This window comes from Drosophila nasuta, chromosome 3 (assembly GCF_023558535.2).
Source record: "Drosophila nasuta strain 15112-1781.00 chromosome 3, ASM2355853v1, whole genome shotgun sequence".
Classification (NCBI taxonomy): Eukaryota; Metazoa; Arthropoda; class Insecta; order Diptera; family Drosophilidae; genus Drosophila; species Drosophila nasuta.
Genome location: NC_083457.1, coordinates 10419279 through 10435498, shown reverse-complemented (window position 1 = coordinate 10435498; position 16220 = coordinate 10419279). Strand labels below are relative to the sequence as shown.

The 16220-nt window shown below is 38.0% G+C and overlaps 1 protein-coding gene across 6 annotated transcripts; it reads left to right on the top strand.

Moving 5' to 3' along the window:
- The first annotated feature begins 4084 nt into the window (after positions 1-4084).
- Positions 4085-11467, top strand: LOC132791895 (serine/threonine-protein phosphatase rdgC). Of its 6 annotated transcripts, none has more exons than XM_060801015.1 (13): positions 4085-4309; positions 5242-6146; positions 8757-8884; positions 9045-9126; positions 9193-9317; positions 9380-9547; positions 9610-9813; positions 9873-10022; positions 10083-10148; positions 10203-10388; positions 10441-10848; positions 10910-11009; positions 11070-11467. In XM_060801015.1, the coding sequence occupies exons 2-13, from the start codon at positions 5909-5911 to the stop codon at positions 11420-11422; spliced, it is 2208 nt and encodes a 735-aa protein (XP_060656998.1). In that variant the 5' UTR covers positions 4085-4309; positions 5242-5908; the 3' UTR covers positions 11423-11467. The 6 variants fall into 6 exon arrangements, with proteins under 6 accessions (XP_060656998.1, XP_060656999.1, XP_060656997.1 ...); XM_060801016.1 differs by lacking the exon at positions 4085-4309 and having other exon boundaries at positions 4433-5502; positions 5746-6146; XM_060801017.1 differs by lacking the exons at positions 4085-4309; positions 5242-6146 and adding exons at positions 6915-7307; positions 8289-8336.
- Positions 11468-16220: the final 4753 nt, after the last annotated feature.

Genomic DNA, 16220 nt, shown 5'->3' with positions numbered 1-16220 from the left:
TTACATTTTTTAAATTATATCAAATTTTGTATATTAAATGTATTAAATTTAGAAAATTATATTTTTTTTGTGTATACTTAATTGTTTTGCAAAACAAAATATATCTTTCAAAATACAGAATTTTTTTATTAAATATTTAATCTTTCAAAATTATATTTCTTCCGTATACTTAATTTTTGGTTAACAACACAAAATATAACTTTAAACAAATTTTAAAAATTACAAATTTAATAATATTAATGTAACAATTTGAAATAAATTTTATCTTATAAAATGTTTTAATTTACAAATTGATGCTTCGTGTGTATAGAAATTTTTTGCTTGCCAACACACTTAATAAATAGTTGGTTATATTAAAATATCTAAATCGTAGGCTAATTAGTAGTTAAGCTTTTAATGGCCAAGTGCGATCAGTTAAGAGTAGCATGACATACTCGTAAGTACTTAAAGTTAGAACAAGGGATTAAGGTCATCTGATTACGTGAAGCAATCTCGCAATCTTGCATATTATGATAGTCATGCAATTTGGCAAGCGAAAAAATGGTTTTCTTAAATGCTTGCTGACTAATCGCCGCCCAATTCCCATACTGTCAGTAAGTACATTAATTTCCGTGTGTTGTTTCTATTATAAAAATCATTTTAATTGCTTACTGTAGATGTGTAATATAATTAGTCATTGCAATTACAAGAATTGGCTTGTTAATTGACAGCACTTGGAGTAAAAGCTAAGGTAACACAGACAGAAGTGTTAAAAGTTCTCAAGTATGCTCTCAAGTTTTGTGTAAACTTCGAGTACAAATAGGAAGGAATTGGCGACTCTTGGGGGCAAAAGGAAGTAGTGCAAACAGCAATTTGACTGCGTACTACACTTAATGCAGTCCGTTAGCAACTGCTTCAGGAAGCTGCTCGGATTGGGGAAGAAGGAGTGTTAAATTTTGGCAGTCTACGAGCTCAATTTAATCTTTGACGCGACGCGCTGCGACGAGTGTTGAAGCAGAGGCAACTTTTTGACGCCGGCAACGTTTTAATTTGCATTAAAACGCGTCGCGAGCTGCCAAAAAGCGAAAGAGTAGAAAGAAGCGCGCGAAGGATCAAGTTGGGAACGGAACACAACAACTATTAAACTAAACTTACGAAACCTTGGCTTATAACTTTGCTTTCGGGGGCTGCCGTCGAGCGTGAGCTTGCATACAAATGGTCCAAGTAACAAGTTAAACCCACACAGACCTACATAGAAAGCAACCCTACGAAACTTCCCTTTTTGTATGTTGCCTACTTTATAGCCATGGCCAACAGCCAGCCTGAGGGCTTTAATAAGTTGTGCCGCAAATCAAAGTGGCCCTTGGCGGAATCGGCTTAAATCTGAGAGCCAACAAGTTGCCGCATTGCGTGCCAGCCATTTTTTATGTCTGCGCCATTTTGTAAAATGGCAGGCAATAAAAATGGCCAAGAGGCAAAACGTTTTTACAAATGTCAACCAGGCGACCGCTTAGGACGATTGAGTTGGCCCAGGTGTTGCCTGCGGTTGCACTTAACCCACCAATTGCCCCGATGCAGCAGTTGCAACTGTAGATGAACCACTAAAGCGATGCGATTAAATACCATTCGCTGAAAATTCAATTCAACTTTGTTATAAAGACTTAAAATATTTAAAGAAAATATAATTTTGCATTTATTAGTATTTATTTATGAAGCGATGAGAATGAATATATATTTAATACATTTATATAATATACTTTTAAATGAATTAGATATCACTTAGATTTAAATTTTAGACTTATTAAGTAGCTGAACCAGTACAGCAATAAAGTACAATAACAACACATTTTAAAAAAAACACATTTATTCCAAACTTCATACTTAATTATAAATAATACCTAAAAGAACGCACTATGGAATTTAAAAGGAGATAAATCAAATTGAAAATATTGCTAATATATAAATATGGATACCACGAAAAGATAATTTTATTTATCGCAACTTGAGTACAAAATTATTTAAAATATCATTGAATAGATCCATAATTTATATTTATATATAAGTTTTATATTTACATATATTTATATATAAGTATTTATAGGTTCAGTAGTGTAAAAAACTTTGAAGAAAATGCCTTGCCTATATACAATTGAGAAATCAATTGAAAAACAAAAAGTTGTTTTTTTTATTGAATCCATTGTACTTTCTTTTTCAGGCGAATGGTGGGTTAATGCCACTTTGTTTCGATAAACATTTCAGAGTATATTTTCAGGGCGTGTTCCATTGCCCGTTTAAATGTACTTTTGAAAAGCTTTTAATTCGTATTTTGTCAGCGAGGCTTAAATCCCAGCCCCTATGCGGCATGCTAGGCCATGCAACAGCTGCCGCATGCCGACAGCACTGTGGCATGCATGCCACATGACTACAGATGCTGTACGTTGCCCGTTGCCACCATTTACTCAATGCCATACTCCCATTTGGGTCATTGAGTTGCGACGACAGCGAACTATTTAAAAATTAATGTCAACGAATTTTGCCAGTTTCGCGGCAGTTAACCTTTAAAATACTTGCGACTGCAACTGAAATGCGTGGCACGTTCTTGCAGAACGAAGTAAGGAAAAAAGAGAGATGCCCACAGTTTGTGCTATTCTTTGCTGTCGTTTGCAGTCAGCTGCGGATCAAAGGCGCACAAAACTTTTAATACTTTTGGCCAAAAGTGCTTGTTGCCTGGCTCAAGGCTACTCAGCAGCATGCCACAGAAATTCGCTCGCCTTATGCTGATCCAGTACAGCTGGCTAATGCAACTACGCGAATAATTTATATGCAGCAAGCGGAGAAAATGAGTTTTGCTTTCATGTATTATTTTCTCTTTTAGGCTTTCCTTTTGCCAGGCATAATTTGTGGCAGCCCAAGGCTAGGGTTGTAAGGCTGCAACTTGATTATTATGCTCTGGGCAGTTCAATATGCGAAGCCGGACTCATAAAAGGGCTTCGTCATGTTTAACAAGCGCCCAAATGTGTGCTCAACTTTTTTAAAGGCCATAAAAACAATGTGATTGCAGAGACAGAGAGCGAGAAACAAGTGTAAGCGGCAGCAGTTAGTCGTAAACACAGACAGCGGCGATTTGAACGCCCATCGCATCCATCAGGCAGCATGTAATAAGCAGAGCAATTGGCAACTGCGCAGTTAAATTGCTGGGGCAGCCGCACAAATAATGCAGATGATGATGATGATGGACCATATCCTTCGGCCTTGTCCTTGCTGTCCATGCCAAATCAAGCAATGAAAACTTTAATGACATCAACCAACAACCAACATTCCATATACACATCCCCAAAGACAAGTGCTAATGTAAGTCGTCGTCGTCGTTGTCGTCTGGGCAACAGCATTGAATGGCCTTGACTTTTGGGGGCCATCAGCAGAGAACACAAAGAGAGTGAGAGAGAGAGAGTGAAAAAGAGAGAGAGAGGCGCCAGTTAGTTGTGACTCAACTTGACATTGACTTGCTCGAAATCCTAAATAAGCAAGCAATTGTTGGAGGCATCCTAAATAAGCAGAGCAGAGCAGAGCAGAGTCAAACCATCCAGCCAGCCAGCATTTGCCCTCAAGTCACAAGTCGACAATTATTTTCTCGGCCGGAGAAAAACGAAATATAATCCGAGCAACAATTACCCCAAGCGATGCATCATCATCATCATCATCTGTGTGATTGTTATGTAAAGCAAACTCAAGCAAGCGCGCTTTAAACGTTAATCGAATACAAGAAACGCTTTAACAGAAAAATGTATATGTGTAATACATTCATCTCGCTTTGTTGCCTCTGTTTTTGTGTGGCTGTTGCCACCACTCGCTCCGCTTCGCTCACCGGCTCTGGAAATAGAATAGAGCTGATTTACCCGCTTTTTCGCTCGCAGATGATATCGATTTTCGACTCAATTCGGTCATTTTTGAACGATTTTTGCGCCAGCTGATTTCGCTAACGCTGAAACGTTGAAACGCTTCTGCGTTTGCTTCTGCTTCTGCTTTTTGCTTTTGTTTTTGCATTGTCGCCGCCAGCGACTTCCGTGCTTTCAGTTTGTATCGGAATTTCATGCAAGAAAGACGGGAACGCAAGAGCGACAAACGCGCTGCGGGGTCATACGTATACGTAATACGTAATTATACGTATTTCGGATTCGGATTCGTATATGTATACAAACATTACGTATACGTAACATTGACATTGCCACTGCCTGCTGTTGTTGCTGGCGTTCGCGTTGGCGTTGGCGTTGCTGCTGCTGCTGCTGCAGCACGCAGCTTGTCGTGCTATTTCGAAATTCTGGCTGTAGCTGTTCGTGTTTGTGCTATTATTGCTCTGTTGTTGTCGCTGTCGCTGTCGCTGCCACAGTTTGCTGCCTCAGTTGCCGCTGCTGCTGCCGCTGCTGCTGCTGCTGCCACGGCATCACTTTTACGAGTGCACTGAGAGAAAGAACTCGTGCGAATGTGACTGGATTTCGTACAGAATCGATTCTGTGCGCGCGAAAGTTGTGTGGAACCAAAATGCCACCCCTTCCACCCAGCTTTGAACAAACTTTGTGTGCTGCCTGCTTTTAGTGGCATTTCGGGCATATTCAACAATATCTGAAGCCATAAAGATAGTGAAAGTGCGCTACTCAAAAGATACCCTGGCAGATAACAACACGAAAAGAGTTTAGTGTTTACATGGATATAGAATTTATTTCGTAATGAAATATAAATAATAACTCAAACTGATTTATACATAAAATAAAATTAAATGCAACAATAAATATTAAGCAATCAAATACATATGACAGCATTAAATGCCCCACCACCTCGAACTAAATAAAGCGTTTTATTTACCACACAACAATTAATTCAGAATAATTAAAGCATAAATCTCAGCATATTAAATGCATGGTATTTCGCAAAGCAAACTCCCAACACACATTTGCCGTTGGTATTTTCCGTGGAGTTAGTTAGTTTGTTGTGACCTTTCGAAGTGAGAGCAGGCAGATCGGTCGAAAATTAAACTTTAGCAGCCTTGGACCCCCCCATTTTCCACCCAGCTGGGTGCTCATCCGAAATCGGTGATAAACACGTTGATTAAAATGAGTTTGATACCGGTTGAATGAATGAAAGGCAAAGCAAAGACAACAACGGCAACAACAAAGCATAGAAAGAACAAATGAAAAAAAAAAAATAACTGAAGCAAAGTTTCATGCAACAGTTTTCCACTCATTTTCCACCCTTGTGGACCCACAGGCACGCCATTCAGCCAGCCAGCATACACACTCATCACCATCGCACAGTACACAGCGCTCAGTTCGGTTCAGCTCAGCTCAGCGCAGAGCAGAGCAGAGCAGCACAGCACAGTAGAGCACAGCACACACCCGGCAAAACAAAGCGCCACTGGCGGCACACTGGGTGAAGGACGGACAATGTGTTTTCGGGGCAAGTCCGGGCATATCATGTTACATTGTGAGGCGAGCAGCATACACATTCAGTACTAAAGTAAACCTCAAGGTAGACTCATGCATGTGTGTTGTGACATAAGTCCAGTGAAATTTGTTTGTTCTGCCTCCGCTTGTTCTTGGTGGAGCCGCAATTAAGACGGACCTCGCGACAAAGCTCGAACACTACGTTACACCCAAAAGACGCGACATATCGACATGGTAGACCCATAAGTGCGACGCACATTTGCGTCTTTCAGTTCTCCGTTCTCAGTTCTAAGTTCTCAATTTACAGTTTATAGTTCTCGATTCGCAGTGCGCGGTTCTCGACGGTTTCTGTATGCGGTCTTTATTTACATAACAACAAAAAAAACACCTCACCTCAGTCGGTCGGTCCGTCGGTCGGGCAGTCGGTCAGAGGTTAACGCCTAGGCCTAGGCGTGTGTGGACAAAAGCTTATCCCGCCTAAAGCCATCAACATGCTCTGCAGTTGCGGATGTCTGCAGAAGGCAGGCGGCGGTGGCAAGCGTCGCAGCTCCTCGTCGGTGGAAGACGCCTCATCGAGTCGGATGTCCGAACTGGAGTCCAATAGCCGGCCGCAAACAACAGAGGCGGCCAGCACACGGACCTCCAGTCTGCTGCAATTATTTCACAGGAAAGGTCCAAAGTGCTTCCGCAAGCCCCAGCGACCCAAGAGCCCGATGCAGGCCGAGAAAAGTGAGTAGCCTCTGGGGAAATTGGCAAATTTATAAACAATTTTCCATCAACAATTTTTGTGGTCGCCTCATCTTTCTGGTGTCCGCACAAGCTAAAAGCCACCAGAGCCAAAAGGCAAAGCAAACATCGTAAATGTCATCATGCTAACAACACACATACTACTACACTACACGTCGAGTACTTTGAGTACAGCGTGTTTTCTCGCGAAAAAGAATCGATACGAGTACTTGCCAAAATAATAAAAGAAAACAAGAAAACACGACAGCACACAAAAAATACAAGAAAGTGAATGCTAACAAGTGGACTACTTTAGAAAGTTTTCACATTCAGCACTCGAAAGAAAAGTGAAAAGCAGAGCGACCTTATTTCCGCATTAGTTTGTGCTACAATTTTGTGGCACCAACTAGTTGAGAAAGCCAAGACAGCCAAATCTTTATGCCACAACCCTGGCCGAGTCGGCGACTAAATGGCTGACTGACTGACTGACTGACTGACTGACCAAAGGGTGGCCATATCGACCGGCCTGCCCCTTTTAATACACACACATATACAAGTACGAGTTCGTAAGTGTGTTTTTGTTTGCATGGTCAAATAGAACTAAACACACACTGACACGGAAACGGGCACACACAAACACACACACACCCATAAGTTGATAGAATGCGGAGGGTAAATGGAAAACCACAAGCACAACACCGACACCGACACAGACATCGAGACAGAGCAGAGAAAACTACCCGTTCGAAAGTCCCAGTCTTGCGTTGGGTTTCGCGTGTACAACAAAGAAAATGTTTTCATAATTCTTTATAAAGCTTATGCAGAACGCAGAAAGTAGCTACAATTTTCGCCATAAAAGCCACTTGGCATACATATTTTTATTGGCCACGCTGCGTATTAACAATTTTTTGTGTGCACAACTCGGACAATTTCTTTTTACCCAATTTCAATTTAAGACAAAGTAAAGCAAAGCAATTAAAGTCCCGACACAAAATCGATATGCTTTAACGTTTGTCCGTGAAAATTTTCAATTTGAAACGAGGGCAAGTTTTTAAAGCATCAATTTTACAAAACAACTTTGTGTTTAGAACGAAAATTGAGTGCAGTGAAGGAGTCTTTAATTACTGTTTACTAAAAGTATGTACTTGGTAATGGATGAAAATGGTGAGTAATTATATAACACCAAATGTATAAAGAAAGTATCAAATTTAAATTTACCTAAATAAAGTTTTGTGAAAATCTATATTTTGACAATATAATGTTAATAAAAAAATTTATAATTTGGGAGAGTGCGAAAGTTTTGACTAAAAAGCACCCTCGAGAGACGACATATTTTTCCTAATATGCACAATGACACATTTAAACATATTAAAAACAATTTACACGCGATGAAGTGAGTCAGCGTTGGCTCGTTTTACATTGCTCTTTACAACCCTAATTGGTCATTTAACTGCATTATCAGATCGTGGCAAGAGTTTTAAAACTTTTCATGTCACTCGACAAAAAGAAACTGAAAATATGGATGAAAGAGGTTTGGGAGTGTGTGGTATAATGCACTTTCGACAAGGCAATAATTACTTTGACCACTTGGTTGAAAATAATTAAGGAGTACTTTTTTACTGAGAGTACTGTTACTTTTTTTTTTTTTAACTGTATGAAAAATAAATTATATTTGCACTTTTCAAATTACTATTAAAGTAAGCTGAGCTTATAATATATAACTTCAAGCTAAATGGCTAAAATTATTGGAATAACGCAATTGGAAAACTTTAATTGTTTTCAATCTCTTAGGAATTTCATTGGTGCCAAGTGTGGAATAAAAAAAAGATTTATAGTTTCGCTAAAGTGTTCTATATTGTTTAAGTACATATTACGTAACTATTGCGCAATACATTGAAAAACTTTAACACTGCACACAAGCACAAAAAAAACAATTATCAAACCGACCGAAGTTTAAATTTTATTGTTTCCGTTTTTTGATTTGGAACGTAATAAATTGTATAATTAGTGTTGACAATTTGTTGTTATAACAAACAAAAGGCTTGTAATAACAATTTAAAACAAATAACTATTTGTAGATATTGTATTCGTAAACGAACATTTACAATTATTAATAAAATATATTTTTATACTCGTTACACACAGGACAGAAGTATATTATAACTTTGTGCGTACGGAAAAAGCATGTATCATGTATGTATGTATCAATTTTTGGTACAAATTACAGTTTTTTGGTTACGATCAGGTACAAATCTTAGAGGCTATGGTAATAAATGAATGTTGCAGTCAAGTTTTAGTTCTTTTTGTTGACAATATTACCATATTTTTAACTTTATGGTATATTTTAAATGTAGTAGTATAATATATCGGCATACCAATTACAGGCTACGATATATTTAAGTATGTTTTCATTATATTGACTTGACATATTTTTAGAATAATATAGCACTGTTAGATTATTTGGGTTCATTTAAAATAGGTAATGGGTATCTTATAGTCGAACACACTCGACTATAGAGAGATTTATTCATTCATAATGTTTCACATATTATGTTAGCTTCCATTTAATTTGAAATTAACTAATTTAAGCCGCCATATCTTGATATTTTTTAGCAATCAGAGCTGCAATATTCATTCAAAAATGGTATCGGCAGCATCAGGCCAGACAGGAAATGAGAAAGCGTTGTAATTGGCAAATCTTCCAAAACTTGGAGTATGCCAGCGAACAGGACCAAGCCGAGGTAAGATGTCAATTATTTTATTTTATGTTATGCAAAGCAGAAAATGCAGCTTGGGTGCCATTTATAACTGACCCTAGTTTAATTAAATTATCTTTATGTATTCCATTTTCGCTAGTTTTATGGTGCACTCTAAAGCATTGCTAATTGCTTTTCTTTGCAGTTGTACAAATTTTTCCATGAGCTCATCAAGCACATGCCCCAGGCAGCTGGGACAGGGAACAAAAGTCCAACGTCAACATGCAGTAAGTTCTGGCATTTTGCTGTCAGCTATGAAATAAATTTCTTATATTTTCTGTATGCTTTTTAAGCTACTCTTTTGGAAGAAAGTGAGGCGCTAATGGAAGAAGTGGGCGATATTGTGTCTACCAAAGTTGAAATACCCATAATGAAGAGTCACATAGACTTACTTATCGATGTGTTCCGCAAGAAGAGAGTGAGTCAGATGAGTGTTTTTTTGAAGTGAATATAAAGATTGATTTGATTGATTCGTTGTAGAGCAATCGTTTGCATCCCAAGTATGTTGTGCTAATACTCAGAGAAGCTGCCAAGTCACTCAAGGAAATGCCAAACCTCTCGATGGTTTCCACTGCGGTGTCGCAGCAAGTGACAGTTTGTGGGGATCTGCATGGCAAACTGGATGATTTGCTAGTAGTGCTATGCAAGGTAAACAAGAATGAAAATATTATAAAAATCATTTAAAAATTTGAAATAAAATTTATTCCCAGAATGGTCTGCCGTCCACTTCTAATCCTTATGTCTTCAACGGTGACTTTGTGGACAGAGGAAAGAAGGGACTTGAGGTGCTTCTGCTGTTACTGTCGCTTTATTTGGCATTCCCCAATGCTGTATTCCTCAATCGTGGCAATCACGAGGACAGCGTAATGAATGCTCGCTATGGCTTTAGTCGCGAAGTAGAGCGCAAGTATCCAGTAAGTATATCTTTCTTTCTCTTTATACAATCTCTCCTTAATAAACATTTTCAACTCAGCGCAATTATAAACGTTTGCTGCGTTTAATCGATGAAGTTTATCGCTGGCTGCCACTGGGATCAATTATAAATAACCGTGTTCTGATTGTGCATGGCGGTTTCTCGGATAACACAGATCTGGATCTCATTAAAACTATAGATAGAAGCAAGGTAAAGCTGCTTAATTAGTCAAATATAAACTATAATTTATATATATAATTTATTTTATAGTACGTTTCGATTTTGCGACCGCCTCTCACAGAAGGTCAGCCGCTGGACAAAGCTGAGTGGCAGCAGGTATCTTCAATGCACTTTTGAAAATTAAAATTTACTAAACTGTTGTCTCTGCAGATTTTCGATATTATGTGGAGCGATCCACAGTCTGTGCCTGGCTGTATACCAAATACTTTGCGTGGAGCTGGTGTTTGGTTTGGTCCAGACACCACTGAAAAGTTCTTGGAGCGCCATAGACTCAGCTACATGATCAGATCACATGAATGCAAGCCAAATGGGCATGAGTTTACGCATGACAACAAGGTGAATTAAGCACGAATTAAATTGAAATCAAAATTCAAATTTATTGAAATAGGTCATCACCATATTCTCTGCCTCCAACTACTATGCCCTGGGGTCCAATAAAGGGGCGTACATACGCCTCAATAACCAGTTGGTGCCACGATTTGTCCAGTACATTTCGGCTGCCTCGCAGGCCAAGAAACTCACCTTCAAGCAGCGCGTGGGCATCGTGGAGAGTGCCGCCTTGAAGGAGCTGGCCGTGAAGATGCGAGAGTATCGCGATGAGCTGGAGACGGAGTTTAAAAAGTATGATCCAGATGATAAGGGCTACATTACCATCTCGAAGTGGTGCTATGTTATGGAGAAGGTGACCAAGTTGGGACTGCCCTGGCGTCTACTGCGCGAGAAACTCGCACCGGGAACCGACAGCAAGAGTGTCAACTATTTCCGAACATTGGATCTGCTGGACACGGATGTTATAGTAAGCTACAACTTTTACAATTCAGCCAAAGGATTAAGTTAATTAATACTTTGTCTTGCAGTTGGAAGCAGAAGCTGATGGCACATCAGTTATGGATGCTTTGTATGCCAACAAGACTAGCTTGGAGACCATTTTCAATATAATAGATGCCGATAAATCTGGTTTGTTTTAATTTGGCACAAAATGCCATATTGATTTTAATTTGTTTAACTTCTCTTTAGGCGAAATAACACTTGATGAGTTTGAGAAGGCAATTGATCTCCTGGATGCCCATATGCCGGGCGATACATCCAAATCTGAAATGCTAGAAAAATGCCGAATGATGGATCTCAATGGCGATGGCAAAGTGGATCTCAATGAGTTCCTCGAGGCCTTTAGATTAAGTGATATACATAGAAAGCAACAGCAAGAGGCGGATATTCGTAAGCGTTCCACGACCAGATCTAGCATTAATCAGCCTCCGTCGGACTCGGTGACAAAGTTGGCCAACATTATATCGAAAAATACTTTGATCATTGAGCAGGATATTGATCCCATGGACTGTGAGTCCAAGATCATAGAACCAACAAAATAATTAAACAAATCCAAACAAATACTTATCAAAAAAAACCAAAGAAAAGAAACTAGATACTCGTACTATATATATTCAAATGTTTTCCAAATCTAAAATACTTTTAATTTATACTTAAATATTACTTGTTGGTATTCTAATTTAAAGACTTTTTACTTATGTTATTAATCTCAGCACATGCCTAAAAGCGAATGCTTGAGTCAAGACTTGTTTAATGCCGCTTACTTCTTGCTGAATATTTCAATAAATATCATTTTCCTTTCGACTCAAAAACGTTTGTGTCTTCTTTTGTAATAAACGGGATTTTGGCAGTTTTAATGAAAAGATTGTACTCACTACAAAAGTAGAATGTATAATCGGCTATTCAAAATATACCAGATAGTTAAAGTAACTAAGACCAGTATTTATAATATAACTTTTACAGGAATCATAAAAACTATAGTTAATCGATGCATTTAAATAATAACAATGCATAACTATAACTCATTTCCCCTTGGAGAATCGGATGCAAAAATTCATAAATAATTTAATATTCTGTTTTAATATAGCAATAAATTTTTTTCTTTGAATTATTTATGTATTTTCTTACATTTGAATAGCTAAGCTGAATGCGTGAATAAAATTTCCTTATCCTATTTACAAACACCCGCATATTGTTTTTTCCTTCATTGTTTTCAGTCTCATTCCACAGCAACCTATTTTCCTTTGTTCGTTTGCCTTAATTAAATTCATTTATTTGCTATTTAGCGGTGCCATAAATGAATATCAATTAAAATAAATATTTAATTTAATAAAGGATTTTAGTCAAATGAATTGCCTACTCTTTAAATACACAATAAATTTATGTAAATAGTTAGTTGTTCCGACTTTTACGTTCCCTTTAAAAATGTTTACAAATATAGCTACAGCTAATTTTTTAGTCCCTTAGACCTTATCAGCATTTTTTCACCTGTTTGGTAAACCACGCAATCAGTTTTTTAGCACGTGACTTTTTAAAGTTCGTGCCACAAATGAAAGTGTGCACATATGTGTGTGTTTGTGTGTAGCTTGCTGCATGTGGCAGTTATTGTTATTGGCAATCTTCCATTTTTTCCCATTCCCTTGCTCGCTCTTTCTACCAATACACTTTTTAAACTCTTAAAGCTCTACAGATTTATTGTTGAATTTCGTTCTTTACGGCGACTTTGGACATGGGCTTTTTTAATTTGCGAACCGGCCAAAGTTTTTCAATTTAAAATTTCTCTAAGTCGCATATTTAATATACAAATTGTGGCTGCGGCTGCTCGGCACACCTGTTCCTAAGTTTCCCGCTTCTTTTTTTTGTAGCGTTTCCTGTGTTGATGATGCGGCGTCGCCCGTTCAATAATTAAGTTTACGCCCGGCATAAAACTTTTTACACTTGTGTGCCGCACACGTTTTACACCCTTGCTGACCAAAATTTGTATTAAAATTAGATTCTGGGGTATAGGCGAGGTGTAAGATGGAAATTTTGCTAAACTCGAATTAATGTTTGGTTGGGATGACAGGCCAAACAATAGGGAGCAAATAACAATAACTTACGAACTAAAGCTTGTAAACGATAAATTCTTCTGGGCACTTTATTCAAAGAAATAGAGAACAAATAAGAAAGCTACAGTCGAGTGTGCTCGTCTGTGAGATACCCGCTATCATTTCGCAATGAAAGCAAACCAGGTATTCATTTTAAAATCTACTAAATTAAAATACCACAAAAATACTAACAATATGCCACACTATATTGATATAGTACTACATTCCAAATAAACTAGATTGCTAGCAAAACCAACTGAGACCCGAAGAAGGTAGGCGCTTTCCCAAACAAAAGTATGTCATAAAAACTTAAGTTATTATTGTCTATACCAAAATTCGACAGATACCTCCGTCTGCCTGTTACATACATTTAATTGAGGCACTAAATTATAATACCCTTCAACCTTATAGGCAGCGGGTATAAAATGTGCTACAAATCCGTTTACTAAAATATCAACTTAAGTGAGAATTTCCGCTTAGCCTTTCCCATAGTTTTTCCAACCATTTAAAGGCTATTACAATTTAATTCGGAAACACTTTAAATCAACAACAAGTCTCTTGGACGTCATGTAATGATAACGTTTATGCCCTTACACTTGTTGGCATTTGTCCTTGCTGTGACCGTTTTCTGCTAACTTCTCCGCGCGCACACACACAGAGAAAAACACACATGTGCCAGTAATATGTTATATATATAGTAGTATTTTTTGCTATATCTTATTATTTTTTTTTGCTACATGTTTGTTCACGCGTGCAGTGAAACAATTGAAACGTGACGTGCATTTCTGAGACACGCGTCAATGTGTCGTATGCGCGATTTTTGTGTGTGCTCTACGCTTTCACTTAAAGCAGATGGCGAATGTTTCAACTTTGAACCCTGCACTTAATTTTTTATTAAACACAATAATCCACAGCTAGCCCCGAGCCCCGCGTCCCAAGCTAATGCTGTGTGTCCATTGCATGTCAACGCATTTGATTGACGAGGGTGATTTAATAAGAGAAATGAACAGGGAACGAAAAAATATTAAAATGGGTAACTCGCACTTTTCCTTGAAAGGACAACAAGGACAATGACGCGAATATCTGCAGCAGCAAAGCGAAAAAACAGAAGTAAAGTAAGTTCGAAATAAACACGACACTGCTCATGAAAGTTTGCCAACAACAAGCAGCACATTATGCTATACCATAAACCAAAGTATATATACATATCTATAGCTATCTCCATACACAAAAGGTCAGTGACCAGAAGGTCCTCCAACCAGTGCCATAAACAGTACCCGAAAATGACACACAGGACAGTGCAACCTCCGTTAGGTTTCTCATAAAAGTCGACAACAAGTGAAAAATGGGGAAAAACAAGTAAAAAACAAACCAGGACTAAAATGAAACCAACAACACTGCTGTGAATTCAAATTGAATTAGACTACGTTACTGTGTGTTTCTTTTGCACGTTTGTTTTTCGTGTATTTAACTCTTTTTCACTTTGGGGGACGAAAACTTTTTGATTTGGGTATTTTCGGGACACAATATCAAATGCGAAATTCGAGTTACGTAATTATGCATTTCTTTATCTTCAAGTTTGTTTTTGCTGTGAACAATAATAAAATAAAGCACTTTTTTCTTTATTTAAATTTAAAGACATTTTATTAGTGACATATATTAGATTAATGGGAGAGAAGTATAAAAGACAAGTGAAATAAGAAGTGGTAATTAATCATCATAATGGAAATCAATGATGGACAAAATAAAATGATGCTGCACAATTCATTTACTTCAAGCAATAATGTGTAAATCCTCCGAAACACGGGTTCAAATGACTAATGGTAATTGATGAGCACAACTTGGATTTATTAGTTAATGCTCTAAATTGACTAAATTAAACAAAATTTAGAACAGAAGAAAATGCTTAGAAAATTGTTATGCATCAGATTATATGTAATGTGTATTTATACATAAAGTAAAGCTTAATTGTTAGAATGTGTTCGCTATAAGGTTTTATTAAAGCACTATATCTTTTAGGGGGCTCAGTTTCAGTTAATTTTCGCCATATCATAAGATAATTACAGCACCTAAGCAAACACCGGAATCAAGCATCGTATAGCATCTCCTTTTTGCCTCTGCTATCAGCCACTTCCTGCCATTTCCGACCCTTTGCCCAGTCACCATAAAAGAAAAGACGCACAAGAAAAAAAAAGCGAAGTGTACCCACAGGCAACACAAGAGGCCCCAATTTTCCATTTCCCTGGCATTGCCGTTGCAATCCCGTTTTCCTTTTTTGCCTCAATTAATTTGCGCTTTATGTTTTATGCTCGTATGACCAACTTTTTGCCTTTCGGTTATGCCCTTGTTAAATTTACATAAAATTTCGCATACAAACTGGGGAAATGTGTGAAACTGTGTGGGTTTCTCATTTTTAAGGGGTGTGTCTTTTATGTCCCAGTCTCTCCCTCCATGTCATAAGCAATAATTTAATACGAATATGTGTGTGTGTTTGTGTGAGAGTGTGTGGACATAAGCAATAAATCACGACTGCTTCGAGTTACTGCGGAGTAAGGTCCTTCTCACTCATCTCCTTATATTAAGGGGCAACATACAATATTTTCACTAATGAAGTCATTTCACAGTTCAATGCCGTCGCGTCGTAGAAGCGTCGCCTTCTTACTTCTTTACTTTATATTTATAGTATCATCATCTTTGCTGGCCACACGCATCCATCCGCCTGGCTCCTTCAGGCTACAGGCTCCAAGCTTCTCTGTCGCTGGCTTCGTGTCTTATTGGCAAAACTGATTTAGTCACGTTTCCGATGGCGTTGCCCTTTCCACTTACCACTTACCACTTGCTACTTGCTATTGCCTTTATCGTGATTACTTTGTGCTCAGCTCCGGAGCTAACAAGTTGCCATAGAAAATTTGTTCACTTTTAGTTTATGCTCCCATGGACATTGCATATTGTATGTAGTCTATCGAAGCTATTTTAATTAAGCCAGAGCACATGCACAAGCTTTTTCAGTAATATCACCCCCGGCGTATGCGTAATATGAAAAGTATTGCAGCGTTTTCCACGCTTTATGCATAGAAATAAAAAATATAATCGTAAAATATGAAGAGTAAAAAGAGAGAAAAGCGCTGACAACGTTTCCTCGCTGAAGGGTTCTCTCTCTCTTTCTTTGTTCGGTCACACACCTATTTTTGGGGTAGCTCTAGGGTCTGATGCCTTTCATGCTTTGGGGTGACAGTGCGGAATTCTTTTTTAT